The sequence below is a fragment of the Melozone crissalis genome, unplaced genomic scaffold (genome assembly GCF_028551555.1).
Source record: "Melozone crissalis strain CALT ecotype California unplaced genomic scaffold, PUWL_Pcris_2 ptg000002l_1, whole genome shotgun sequence".
In the NCBI taxonomy this organism is placed as follows: Eukaryota; Metazoa; Chordata; class Aves; order Passeriformes; family Passerellidae; genus Melozone; species Melozone crissalis.
In genome coordinates, this window is record NW_026535780.1 from 7,954,576 (window position 1) to 7,969,849 (window position 15,274).

The 15,274-nt window shown below is 38.4% G+C and overlaps 1 protein-coding gene across 7 annotated transcripts in view; it reads right to left on the bottom strand.

The window, feature by feature from the left end:
• The window catches only part of EFR3A (EFR3 homolog A), a 75,070-nt gene that overhangs the window by 47,339 nt on the left and 12,457 nt on the right, over nt 1–15,274 (bottom strand). For 4 of the 7 annotated variants that reach the window (XM_054272977.1, XM_054272896.1, XM_054273142.1 and 1 more), the window contains 3 exons: nt 4,979–5,055; nt 3,043–3,170; nt 1,562–1,712 (listed from right to left, as the gene is read on the bottom strand). In XM_054272977.1, coding sequence (XP_054128952.1) covers nt 1,562–1,712; nt 3,043–3,170; nt 4,979–5,055 — 356 coding nt within the window. Of the gene's footprint in view, nt 1–1,561; nt 1,713–3,042; nt 3,171–4,978; nt 5,075–15,274 lie in introns of those variants that run through there. The other 3 variants (XM_054272655.1, XM_054272739.1, XM_054272819.1) reach the window with 1 other exon arrangement.

Below are 15,274 nucleotides of genomic sequence, written 5' to 3' on the forward strand. Positions count from 1 at the left end.
TGAATATGGCAGTAAACTTTCTTTGTTAATGTAACAAAATCTATTTAAGAACACAGTAAGGCAGTGCCCTTGGTAACAGACAAGCTGTTACCCTTGTTCCTTCTAAGTCAATACAAATAGACTTGCATCCTTTGTCTTCATTAACTCTAGAAGGCACCTAGGGAAATGAACAGTTAGGCTAAAATAAGGTTTTGAAATGCTGTTGAAGAGCCATAAAAATTCTCTCTCCTCACAGAGTTTCTCCTCTCATTTAGGGAAACCTTTTTTTTTGTGAGTTTTATAGAAGACAAACACAAATTATCTACTAATTTAGCAAGTCCCTAATCTTCTCTACTCACAAAAGACTTAGGAACCAACAGGAATATCAAACAGATTATCCTAAGTGGAGTCCTGTTCAGTAACATGCATTTTGAAGTGACACATGACTTGTACATCAGAGTGGAGGCTGACACTAACCAATGATTTTAAACTGGAAAGTGATGCACACCTTGCCTTTAGCAGCCTAGGAAACAAGTTCCAAAGTCATTTCCCTAAAAGGACTTGCCCAGGCATTATTATACAAACAAGTCAAAAGAAGCAGGGTAGCCTGGCTCAGTGATATTTAAATAAATAAGCAAAATTTTATATGTACAATGAGATATAGATCTTGTTATCCTCAGTACAGCTGCCCTGCTAGTGGGGGAACAAGGGACACCTCTACCCTACATTGCAGCAAAACTCTCTTTATTTCACCATAACAAGAAATCCTGCTCTGGGGTAACATCAGGTTACTGTGCCCTCCTGTCTTCCTGAGCTGCAACTCCATTTAATTTCATCAGCTGGGAACCAAACCCAAAAGCCCAACAGCTTTACTGATTCCACAAAGAAATCTCCCCTCTTAGCAATGGCAATAATTTACATGAAAAGCAAGTACTCTGTACTCATGTAAAAGCAATAACTCTAAGTGAAAACAGTCCACATCACAATCCTGGAATTTATGAGATTCTAATATTACCAGCTGGACAATACAGTAGTTAGAAGGCAAGTATTACAGAGCTATACCCTTGATTGCACCCATCACTCTTAATTGGAAAACTGGATCTCTAAATCTTCATTTTGACACTTTTAGTTATGCCCTTCAAGCCTGGATCTGAATCCTGAAATATTTAAGCAGATAAGAGGGTGAGATTGCAATACTCAAAGTTACTTTTCAGCTAAGAAGAATCTTTCTGTGTAGCTTAAGCTGCCAGAAAACAAAACACTGTCTTACCTATATACTGGCTCCAGGAGGGCTGCTTAAAGACCCAAACCATGAACTCACAGCACAGCTTTCCTGCTCCTTCCAGAAGTTATTTTTGGAGGGAATGAGCCCACACATCAAAAGAATTTGGGATACTGCAGGGAAACAGTTTATCTGCCTCCAGCTGGTATCTGCTCTGTGTCTAGGCCCAAAGGATACACCCTGCTACAGACAGCATCTTTCAACTGATGTCAACTGGCAGACCCTTTAATACCTCTCAAACTACTTTTCAAAGCAAAGATTTACTTACTCTGATTTGATTTATCATCTGAGCTTACTCACAGAATTAGTCCCAAGGACTTGCAGCTTTGGTTCGCCCGATTCCAGAAGCTTGGCCACCATATGAAGGAAACTTTCCACAAATGGTTTTATGCTTTGAGAATGGCAAGCCATTAGAAGTTGGTCCAGTGCCTCCATGGCAATTAAAACATAACTGAAAATTAATTAGAGAGACACATAAAGATGTATTGCATTTATCATTAACTCAATTAGTTCAACTTAGGATCTTACCACAAAAAATAGAAAAGAAAGAATGGAAGGTGCATATTTCTCATTGCATAAAAATGACACTTGGAGCTATTTTCTACATCTATATTTTCTCTCTTTTTTTGGGAGGAGATGGGGTAGTGTAGGAGGGAGGGAAGTATAGAATTGAGTGTTAGCTATTTATCCTCTCTATAAAGTTATAAGAACAGCTTTGGATGTCATGAAGGCCAAAAAATGGTGGTCTGTAATGGATGCTGCTTTTCTTTAACAATTCCTGCCACTTCTTGGACTTAAAATATTTCTCACTTAAATATTTGATTTAGCCAAAAGGGCTGAAAAGAAAGATAATGCTGTTTTCCTATATCCTCACTGACATTCAAAGGTGTTTTGGGCTTACCTAGCCAGGTTTTGTCAGCAAGGGGCTGCAGGGGTGGTTCCTGTCAGAAACCAGGAGTTGTCACCATGACACACACAGCCAGCTCCAAGACTGACCCCTAATTTCCCAAACCTGAGCCCCTCAAGGACACTGGAAGTGCCCACAGGTAATCAGATCCACAGTGCAGAGCATGGAGGAGCCCCAGCTGGAGCAGCTGTGCCTTGAACGAATCTGCTGCCCACAGAAAGGCCCAGCTGGAACAGGCACAGGCCCCATGGAGAGCAGCCCATGCAGGAACTCTTTTGGCAGCATCTGTGGTCCCATGGGGGACCCATGCTGGAGCAGCCTGCTCCTGAAGGACTGCACCCTGAGCAAAGAAGCCATGCCAGAGCAGTTCCTAAAGCACTGCCTACAAGGACAGAGCCAAGGCCAGAGCAGGGTAGCAGGAGACACAAGATGGTATGAGCTGACCACAGTCCCCAGTCCTAATCTGCACTGCTTGGTGGGGTGGAGGAAATGGACTTGTGAGTGAAGTTGGGCCTGGGAAGAAAGATGGCTGGAGAAAAGATGTTTTTAAGTTCTAGTTTAATTTCTCATTATCCTACTCTGTCATTAACTGCCAATAATTAAATCAATCCTCCCCAAGTTAAGTGACTCAGTTCCATCATGGACAAAAAGAGATCTCCCTGTCCTTATCTCAACCCATGAGCTTTCCATTTTATTTTCTTCTCCATCTGGCTGAGCAGGAGAGTGAGAGCAGCTGGATGGGAGCCTGGCAGTCAGACAAGGGTAACTGACCACAAAGGGACTGGGTCTGCCTTGCTTTCCAGACTTGATCAGAACAAACATGATGAAATTCCATGACTAGCTGGCATCTATTTTTAATGACTTCTCTCCTTACCCATAGCGATGTCTGGCCACATCCCTGGTCAGTCTCTCTGCCAGGTAAGCCCCAATTCGATCCAGCTTCTCTGGTGCAGAAACTGCATAGAAAGTCAGTTTCTCCATGTCAGCTTTAACAAGACCATCCTAGAAACAGAAATACAAAATAGAAAATTAAACAATTCATAGGAAATATAAAGCTAATTGTTCTTCCTTTTTTTCTAGTTAATATTTAAAGATCAGAGCAATCAGAGCCTTACAGATGGAAATAAGCTACTGAAAAAACTCCAAAACTATTGAGCAAAACTGCCATAACCTTAGTTCAAAAATCAGCAACATGAAACAACTAAAATATTTTTAAAGGAAATGATGCAACTAGCTTGCTCCACCCTTTTTTTGTGAGGGAATGAGTATTCTAAGAGAAGATCTGTAGTAAGATATGTGACCAGTTCTAAGACACACTTCTTTCCTAATAGCACAATGTAAATTTTTCCCTTCCCATCCCCCCACCAAGTATATTCAATGCATAATTTTGATAAAATATACAAGCAAGATTGTTTAAATATTTAATATTGTAGTTTAATGTTTTATTTTTTCTGTGTCATATCTTGAACAAGGCTGGCACCCAGGCATCTGAGGGCTAATTGTCAGAACAAGATCAAAGATTAAGATATTAGTTCCAATATGAACTGTAACACAGATCTGCTCAGATGAGGTTATGATCATAATTATCAGGTAAACAGGATAAGGCTTTTTGTCTTTTTTTTCCCCTGGAATTTCATAAAACCATTTATTTTTCAAATAAATTACTTAAATCTTTTAAGACATTAATTATTGATTAATGCATTTTATCAAGCAAATCTTCTGATACTATAGAGAAGGTGTGCAACTGAAGGGAAACATCATGAACTGGCCTGTGTCCTCCACTGACCCAATGAATACTAACCAAAGCAGTGACTAAGAAGTGCCAACTCAGAGCTACTGAGTCAATTTATTAAACTAAAACACTACAGCTGTAGCATTTCCAGGTGTTTCTACATCTGTATCAAAAACTAGATTAGAACAAATAAACCTATAAACCCATACTGTTCCATGCATTCAATATATTGTATACACAGAAAAAATTTCCTTAAAAGCCAGTATTATGCACGTACATAATACCTGGCACTGAGTAACATCATCATTTAAAAAAAAGCCAACATACTTTGTAAACATAAACCAAATATTATGCAAATACTGATTGTGCTGCTTACTTCTACTATAACAAAAGATATAAAAATTTGGTAACACACTTAAGAAAACAGAGCAGCAGAAACATAAGCTCTTGATCTGTATGAACTGTCAAATGATTATGTATGGACACATGCATTTCTCCATGGTAAAGTGAAGTTATTTATTTTCACAGAGAGTAAGAGTTAGGCTTTAATATAGCTCCAAGACTGTTACAGTGAAATGAAAAAATAAAATTGTAGATGAGCATCTGGAAAAATTTTTAAAAAACACCACAAAAACCTTTTTGGGTCAGAACTATAAAAATGTTCACAGTCAGTAAGTCAAGAGTTAAACAGTTAAAATCCTGTAGAAAATCAGAAAATGTTCACACCTGCAACCACAAGAAAGCAATTGTCTGGGGTTCTAAAAAGTGAAGTTAAGTGCTACCTCTGCAGCAGAATACCTTGTTTAATGAAATCTCTTTTTCTCTGAGCAAAACATATTAATTTTATTCTTCAGTGTGCATCCCTGCTTTAGAAATGGAATTAGATCAGATGATCTCCATGGATCCCTCTCCAGATAAATTATTCTGCTAACCTATCTTAAAGCTATTAAGCGCTAAAGAAGAATTTATGATAAAATGTTAAAAAAGAAAAAAGAAAATGAAAAAACCTGCTAAATCACAAGGTATAATCACAGACTTTCAAACACCAATCCCTTAAATTTTTAAAGGCATGACTCACTTTTGGATCTTCAGGAAAGATGTTGTCTACCAGCCGCTTGTAGCGAGGTCGCAGCGCAGCACAGCAGCAGCAAACTCCTGCGGAGAGATTTACCCAACGGGATTTAGGATGCACTTCTGGGGACTCATTGAAGGGACAAGCTGACAAGCATGGAGGAAGAAGATAACACTGAATTCAGCTTGCTATCAGCAAGAAAGCAAAACCAAGGGAACTGAAAGTAAGTCCAAGTAAGTCAATAAGGAAAATGACTGGCACACTGCAATACACGAGAAAATGTGCGAGGATCTCGGGTACCAGAAATGCAGCTGCCATCCACACTTCAAAACATGCAGAAAAGTCAAGGCATTTTAAAATTGAGTCATATTAAAACCAAAGCTAGTTCATTTGCAGGTTTATCTTCACTATGAATGACTGTTTCAAAACACCCAAATGTGCATTATGTGCATTATTCTAAAAAAAAAAAAGAAAATAAAAATGAAATTTGTTTTAAAGGCACCCATATAAACCAATATAAACCATAATATACAAAACATGCTCTGCCTTTCTTGTCACTTATCCTTCCTTTTACCAGGCATCAGTGAAATGAGAGTCACTTGAAACAGAGAAATTAGATTTTTTGATCTCATTTCTACTCTACTACTAATCCATATAATCAGAACAATGCATGTAACTTCAATTTTAATCATTTTAAAAGTCATAGTACCTGCTTTAAAAAGGTAACAAACCTGCAAAGCATTATTTGGTCCTTTTTCTAGCACTAAGAACTACTAGAACTTTGGAGTTAGGTTAAAACTCAGCACAAAAGAAAAAAAAAGAGTCTCTAGATATCTATCCAACTGTTTATCAGGGTAGACTTCCTTGTTTTTAATGCAGATTCTGTCTTTCAAGTTGCAACACCTGAAAGATTCAGAGCAGCTAAATACCTTACAAATGTCTTAGTAAAGATACCCATTTACATACTCAGAAAAATCTTACAACACTGCTAAAAACAGTAAAAAATGCAAACAATAAAGGGTATCTTGGCAGAAACTTTTGATGATTACAATTCCTCTGCAAAAGCATCAAGACTTGTATTTCTTTACTTAAGATATTCAAGTAATCTTAGTAGTTTTTAACCACCCTTATCAGAACATAAGGGAGGTTCATAACAAAGATTTCACCTGCTGTGCCCAGTTTTAATTACAAGACTCTACAGGAGTAGACATTTTCCCTCAATTACATCTGCTTTCTGATACTATTGTCTCTTGGATAAAAAATGTATTCTGCTCATACTTTGGCAATTCTTGCCACTTATTTCATCACAGACAATTATTGAATATAGATCTATGATTTTAAAACTGTGCCTTAACTCAAAGTTCTTCCCAATGGATTTGAATTGTGCCCAGCTTATGAATTGAGAGTCCTGTGCCACCAGTAACATCAACACTGACTCATTACTTCAATACATAATTATGAAAATAAAAAGCATTCAAGGAATAAACAACTGAAATATTGAGAATTTTTTTGTTAAATGGTACTTTGTAATACTGTCAAGTTCTTCACATCACTCCTGCTGATGTCTTACTCATGGAGCTCTAACAAATGTAAAAATCAACATTTACAAAAAAGCTGCAGGAATGAAGTAGATAAAATCAAAGTTCTTCAATATGCTGGAAAATGCAGGTATGAAAATAGATTAAAATCCTACTTAAAATAGAAATAATCTAGACAGTTCTACAAAAATATTCTATTGAGAGCAATGTTATACAACATCTTAGAAGTAATGAAAATCAAAATAAGAACGGAGTACTGTATCAGTGTCTTGTATATCACTCCATATTGGGAAATTCAAGTAAAACTATCAAAATCCACCAAACCCAACATATTATTGCTAAATATTTTTTGAGATAGGTATGCAACTCTGCAGCACTCTGTGGCTCAGTGCTCTTTGTACTTGGCTTTCTACCTCATGGTTGACCATTAACTTTGGTCCATGGTAAACAGTGTGTTTGACCAGTACTAAATGTAACAAAATATTCTAACAATAACTGTAGCATGCAACTACCTAAAACGTAAGAGAAGGAAAACAATCTAAAATATTGCAAGACAGGCAATCAAAATACTTTTTAGAATTATTTTCTGTCTTTTTAAGTGACAGAACAAGAAAATCTTTGCAAAGAACTGCAATTTAAATCTTAAATTGGTGTTTCAAACCTGTGTTAATTACACAAATTTAACACAAAATCTGGATCCAGTTACTTCTTTGAGATGGATAAAAAAGATCAGGTAACAGTACCAACTCATTCTGACGGCCTTACCACATGGTTTCACTTAGTGGAAACATAATATTGCTCTTTTGAAATACTGCTCTCCAAATTTATGGAACATAATGAATTTTGACACCAAAAAAAGGCCTAACAGTAAGTATGCACAAGACTTGAAATTTCTTCCTCATCTTGGATTTTGCTATGTATTTTTTACATTGCTATGTATTTAATTATAGAACTGTTTACATGGAAAAAAAAAACCCCATAAACTTGTCAAAAATTCTGTATCATCCAAGTATAAACTTAAAAAACTATGATGTTAATACCACCAAAAGAACTTCCTACATTAAACAGAACATTCAAGTATCAGAAAATGAGATTTAATCTGTCAGTTTTCAGCCTCCAAGCAGAGCACTGTCAGAAATAAAACTGACAGGCACTCCAAACAACACAGAAATAAATGACAACCTAAATCAAAAACCAGAATAGTTAACAGTCACGACACAGATTTTGTGGGAAAACTACTAATCATTGCTCAGTTATATCATTTTGAAAAAAAATCATAGGAATAGGTTTAAAGAATGTGTGAATATTTCAGAAACAATGACAACAAAAAAAGACAACAGAACAAAATTGCCACAAGATCAAGCCAACAAACTACATTAAAAGTAACCCATAAAATTTAGGAACATTTTACTACATAGACTAAAAATATGAATCTTGTCAAAGATGAACAGAAGCTGAGCAACTGAAAATGGATTCTCTTGGATAGCAATTTAACACAGATAAAAATTTATTTGGATAAACACATTCATTTCACATTGACTGTTTTGTAGGTCTATAGAACACAAGTAAGAAAAAAAAAAAGCTATTCCATTTTATGAAGGTTTATTGAGGAAAAATCTTATGGCAATTTCTTTTTAATGTCAGACAAAATTTACATTTTAATGGCCTCCCCCTTGCACACATCTTTAAATCATTTTATGCAAGTAAATATAGAGGTTAAAGCAATATCTACAGAGAATTCTGCACTGTAATGTGAAAGTTAATGTATAAGGTTTAAAAAATATTGTTTGCTTCTCCAATAGTGAGATTTTTATCAAGTTCAAACATGCACATTCTCTTCTGCTAAAGAAGTCTGATAATCTGCATTTTTCATGTTAGAACTGTACACATTTACCAGCTGCACAGGTATTTCTTTTTACACACATTTATTCTACACAAGAGCAGTACGACACAGCCCCCGCCATCAGAAAATGGGAATTTCACCTACCCAAACACATACATGGCCTCGGCTGAAAAGCAGAATTATAATCATACGCTTTTTCTTGCTCAACAGTTGGAACTTGCACATACTGCCTCATCCTGGATATGGATTCACTCTGGGGGAATTGTCTCCTTTCCCAGAAATGTTCCCTCTCACACTCGCACAGCTGCGGCTCCTTCCCACCAGGGCTCTGCAACACTGTAAGCTTATCTGATCAGCTCAGTGACATCTGCATAAAGGCACCAAACACGTGAAAAACCTCAGGATCAAATTCTGGTAACAAGGCCAGGCACAGGAAAAGAGCAAAGAATAAAAGATATATTGTCAATGTGCGATTCACACACGTTCCTCCAATGAAACTGCACAGACAGTTTCATTACTTCAACTCGCCTGGAACACACAGCTCATTATTTCTCTGACTAGAAATAAAAAATCCATGTAGTTTCAGGTAAAACTATCCTCAGACAGCTGCCACATATCACTGTAGAGTGATAAATATTTTAGCAAAACGTCCTCGCTTGATCTTCGTGGAGAACGGACATAGAGTAATGTATTTAAGGCAGACTACTGACCAAAACTACTTTCTTAGAAAGGTTTGCACTTAAGATTAAACAAACAACCTAAAAATAATGAAATTAACATTATCTCTAATAACACTTCCTAGTTTAGGAAGCAAGGATTACAGAATTTAAATCATTAACATGATTATAATCCAGCAGGTAGAAAATCAATTTTCAGTTAAGCAATTCTGAAGTTATTTTCCAGCTTCTCATTAATTCTCAGCATTTTATTGTTTCACTTCCTACATTACATCCACTTGGGATACACAAATAAAGGATTTGCATAAGGACATTTTTATAAACCCTGGAAATTATAAGTACTGCTTTTAATAAAAACACAGCTAATAATTTCCACTACATAAAAATTCCATACCCTTTCAACGCTTAAAAGATGACTGCTAATAAACTCAGAGAAAACACTGAGCTGCACAGAAAGTGTCTCCACACAGTTTAGTACAGGAAATCCTATGTTGTAAATTAGAAAAATCACATTACAATAAAGCTGCATTTCAAAATAGTGTGCCTGAATATTTGTGCTGTATCTTACTCATACAAAATTACAGGAAAACAAAAGTTTCATAAAACGTAAAAGACTAAGTTCTGCCAGTTGAGTTTAAAACTGCCACATTTTCTTCTATCAAAACCTAGGAAATGAAATAATCTGTTTTATCTAATGCTGGAATTTCTTCCATAGTTTGTCATGTTGTCTAATATTGTTGTCAACTGTTTACAGAGCATTAATAACCTGAAACAAGATTTCATGTTCACTCCCTGAATATTTTTATTATCTCCCAAGCTTGGATGTGGTCATTCCTAACTTGCAATTGTCCAAGTTTTTTTTAAAAAATCATATTTTATCAAAAATGGTGCAATTAACATAGAAGTTTCACTCTACAGAGAAATGCATGTTTTGCTAATATCAAGCAACACAGCAATATTAAGTTGTTCAATGTACTTAAATATAACTATGTAAAAATTTGACTGTAATACATTTAACTTCCATTTTACTTATTTTTCTGTATCTGAGATGAGAAATAGAAATAAAATAAATTTCTTTCAAATATCCTGATGAAAGTGCATAAAATAACACTTTAACCATAACCACTTACTATACTGGGTTATTTCTGAACTGTTAATATCAGTTGATGCATTTAATTCAGAACTAAAATGACTTTCAAGGGTACTCTCATTCCACTATAAAAAAGAGATTAGACATTTTATAACAAGGAAATTATTCCAGCCATATAAGGGAGTTAATTAAAAATATTCTTCAACCTGCTATAAAAAGAGCAGCTGCTGTAAGGACACAGGGCTCAGCCATTGCAATGTCCCTGGAATGCACTCCCAGAGGGCACAGGGGGATCATCACTCAGAGAGGAAGAAGAGGATGAAGCCTCATCCCCCAGAGGAGCCTCTCCTCCCCTCACCCAAAGCCAGCTGACTCCTCAGTGCCTGGTTCCCAGCCTCTCTCCACCAAAATGCACCCAAGAAAATGTCCAAAATGCAGATGAAATTCTTCATCAGGATATTCCTCTTGTGATGTGAACTTTTGGTCCCCATGACAGCAAACCTGCAGTAACTCCTAATGAGGAAGATTCCACCCATACCTGGGTTTGACTATTTTACATTTATTTTTTAAAATATTTTGGTGCTCAGTTTATTTGAAACAAATGAAAACTACACCCAAAAAACCCCAGCTTTCTCCTTAAAATTTATCATAGTAAGCTAAAAAGTTCAAGTTAATTCTGGTGTGATATGACTTCAAGAGTTCTTCTAAACTGGAATCATATAATCATTAAGGTTGGAAAAAGACTTCTAAGATTATGAAATTCAACCATCAATGAAGCACCAACACCATGTTCACCATTAAACCATGTCCTGAAGTGCCATATCCATGTTTTTTGAACACTTCCAGGGATGGTGACTCCACCACTCCCCTGGGCAGCCTACCCCAGTGCCTGACCACCTTTTCTGTGAAGATTCCTTTCTTAATATCCAATCTAAACCTCCCCTGGTGCAACTTGAGGCTATTTCCTCTTGTCCTGTCTCTTGCTACCTGGGAGAAGAGACCAAGCCCCGCCTGAGCACAGCCCCCTTCCAGGCAGCTGTAGAGAGGGACAAGGTTCTCTCTGAGCCTCCTTTTCTCCAGGCTGAGCACCCCCAGCTCCCTCAGCTGCTCCTCACACTTGTGCTCCAGACCCTTCCCCAGCTCTGTTGCTCTCTGAACACACTCCAACCCCTCAGTGTCTTTCCTGCAGGGAGGGGCCCAGAACTGGACACAGGATTTGAGGTGTGGCCTCAGCAGTGCGGAGTACAGAGGGAGAGTCCCTGCCCTGGTCCTGCTGGGGACACTGTGGCTGATACAGACCAGGAGCCACTGACCTTCCTGGGCACCTGGGCTCACCCTGGCTCATATTCAGCCACTACTGACCAACACCCCCAGGTCCTTTTCTGACAGCTTTCCAGCCACTCTTCTCCAAACCCATAGAACTGTGTGCTGGAATCAGCATGGAGGGATGCACATTTTGCTATGGTGAAAAGCATGTAAAAATAATTTGAATGTAAATGTAATGTTTTTATGAAGCAAAAAATGACAATGCACATGAAGTTACTAATAAGAAGTAGGAAAAACCCTCAAGCTAGTCAAATAATGCCCACCACCAAGCTTCTTCAATGAAGTATTCTTTCCAGAGCCAGTAGCAATTAGAACAAATCCCCAGGAAGATATTGTTTTTGGGATGGTGTATTTTGCAGACCTCTAATGCATTAAAAGAAAGTTTTCCATTACATCAGGGTCTCCAGTTTCATTCCTGAAGTTCTACCACTGGCAGTGTTTCCATGCTACCTCTCCTTTCCCCCACCTTTGCTGGTTTCACACAGTAACTTTGCTTTACTTGCTCATTTCTGTCTCCTCAAGACAACCTCTTCCTTTCCTGCTTTGAGATAGTACTGTCACTCTCTATTTTTAATACAGCACTAAAATTACCTAAAACTAATCTGGTTCCAGTGGAAGAAGCTCTATGATATGAGTTTTGCTTCTTAATTCCTGTCTTTACTTATATTCCTACTAAGCTGGCCAATGTCATTGATTTCTCTGACTTCTATCACTGCAGCAATACAAAAAAGAGACTTTAGGAGACAAGAAAGACACATTTACATAAATCTCCCTGACCCCTCTTCCTCACAGCTGGCACTGATAATCTGTTCAGGGGAAAAAATGAACAGGCAAAGTCCAGCTTTCATTCCTGCCTTCAGGATTTAGTTTGCAGTTGGGAAATGAGTTCTAGGTGATAAATCCAGTGAATAGAAAAAAACACAGTGTTTTTGTTTCATCGTACCTTTATTTCTAAACACATACTGATTTCATAACAAGGTGTTTCATAAATCAGTGAAAAATGTGATGTAAATAAACAACTGGACTAAAGGAAACAGAGAGTGGAAGAGGTTCACAGTGCTTTGTGTGCTCTCTGAAGAACATGAACTGCTTTTGTTCCTCCATCCAGGCAAAGAGCAGAGCACAGAGCACTCCTGACACTGCCAAAACACCCACTGTGCACATCCAGTAACACACTGAGCCAGCAGGACATTCTTTACCTGCTATTAAATTCTGAATAAAAGAAGTAAAGAAGGAGAGGCATTATCACAGTGCCCTTGTTCTACTCCTGTTACTTAACCCACCTATCTGCTTGTCCAAAAGCCTGGCTCCTCCCAGCATCCATGGGTACCAGGGAATGGAAAATCCCCAGCACAGTGACGATTCTGGCATAAAGCAGCCTCTGAGCTGCAGACAATCCTGCTCAAAGCCTGCTTTCACTGTGGCCCCAAGCTATTCTCTTACCCAGATGAGTCATTTTCAGAATGCTGCATCCTTGAACACTTGCCAGGCACAGAAGAGAGTTGCAGGTGATGGAGAAGAGCACTGTAAATGTCATGTGTGCCCAAAGGCCAAGCCACCTAATTCGCTAAACACTCCAGTGAGAAGAGGGGCTGCCACACCTGCACCTCTCCTACCACCTTGTTCCCTGTTTGTGGCAGGCTGGGGAGAAACACAAGGCCAGAAGAGGGTGGTGCACCTCTGGATTGAGACAGACACTGAAGGAGAGGAAAGACTCTACACAAGGCATGGTTGAAAGGTAACAGGCGAAGCAGCAACACTCAGCCTATCTCCAGGGTGGCCAGAGGTGAGTAAGAAGCAGCTCTAGAGGGTTGCCAGAGGCAAAACTATTCCAAAAGGGTCACTGGCTGCCTCAGGAGCCTTCAAACCATACTTCTGATCAGCAGGTTGGCCAGCTACTGGTAAGAATATATATACTTGTCTAAAAGGCTCAGTACTTTGGTGACTAAGTCCAGGCTACAGAATGCCTCCAGATGCTTGAGCTGGTCAGACTTTTCCTTCTCAGTTCCAGCCCCAGGCAGCACAGCAGACTGCTGACAGGGACTTTCTTTGTGCCTTCCTGCCCATGCCCAGTTAGTCTTACACTAGTCTACATGTTCCACAATTCCCCTTCCATTGCATTTCCTCATACTACTGGACACAGCAAGGAGAAGAGTTGTCTTTTCCGGCAAAGAAAAGAGTTATTTTAACATTTTCTGCTTGGTTCTGTTTTGCTACAGGAACTCACATAGATTAAGCTACTGCCTTTAGAGGAACACCCCTTTGTATACATGAGGATGACAGCGGAATCAATGGGAAGCTAGACAAGAGCACAGAGCTAGGAGTTACAATTAACTGAACCTTTAGGTTCTCAAGCTTAGGGCAGCAGCACATAGGGATTACTTGGCATCTCAGAACACAAACACCATGAACAGTTCTGCTCTTCAGCAGCTGTTTTAATTCCAAGGTCAGCATCCCAAGAGTAACTAGAATACCTCCTGACACAGGAAAATTGCCAAGATGTCTAAAGTTTTATCTTCTTGGTCAACTGAAATCTGCATTACAGAGTAGTGTCTTCTGCTTTGAAAGCTGTTGTTTCCCTACACCAAGAAACTGATAGAAAAGCGTCAAACACTCTCTACTTTTAGAATTTTATGAAGATTTTGTCAATACTACACATCTTTATTACTTGAAGAGAGCTGTAAGGATGGCACTGATAAACTATCACCTGCCCTACAGACAACAAGCCCACTTCAAACCAATGGGTAACTGGTCAGCAAGTGCCCACCAGGGCTTCAAATCTTCTTTGAAGGAAAGCACCTGAAGCTCTGTGCATTGAAAAACCTCAATGTAATGCCACATGAAGAATTTTTCTGATGACTCCTACTTTTTCCATTTCCTTAACATGATGCTGTTTGCTTTCTTAATCCAATTCACAGGGAAGGAATCCCGCTGTAGTGGTAAGAACTCCCAGACTCTTATGCTGCTGCCCATCTTTTTCCTTAGAAAAATGGATGCTCAGAACCATTGTGTCACCTCCTCACTGCAGCAGGTGGGCTGGGTGGATTTAATTCTCCACTCCTGCCCCATGGTGCCTGGCAGCTCACCTGCCCAACCCCAGGGCTGAGACAGACCAGGGGAGCAGGTACCACACTGCAACTTGAAAAGCAAGGCATGAGAAGGTTTCTGATAGTGAAACATGCAGGAATGTCATGATTAAAAGTCCTGATGGTGAGGAAGCAAAGGTTCACAGGGCTTCTCTCTGGAGCCCTCAAAGCTAATAGAGAAGATAAGCTTAGCTCAGGAAACTAGATTTTAACTAGTTCAACATCAAGCACTGAGCTGTTTATAGGACATATAAGAGTGTTGTTCTATAGATGCTTTCTTCTATTAAAACATCCCAAATACCAATATAAGCATGACCAGAGCTTCAAAAACAAGTTTTACCTTCATTTAAGCAAAGCCAGCTACAGGTTTCAATAAATTTGCACAGATTTTGAAAAACATTTCCTAATTAAAAGAAAAATGCTCCGTTCACAAGTAGTTCAAGACCACATTACATACATTTTATTTCCTGCACACACACACAATGCACACAGAAAGTAACATAAGAGTGGATGAAAGTGTTTCTGTGAATCTAGAATTATACTGTGATATTTATGCTGAAACAACAGTGAAGCAATTCCGCTGAGGCACATACACAGAGCTCAAAACACAACAAAGCATCTGTTCCTGTTCAGTAACAAAAGTGTTTGAACTGAATTGACATTAATGAAAAATAAAATGCTAAACAAAAATGTTGTAATGTTACTTTGAAAACAGTCACAGAGGATACTTAGGCTTCAGAAT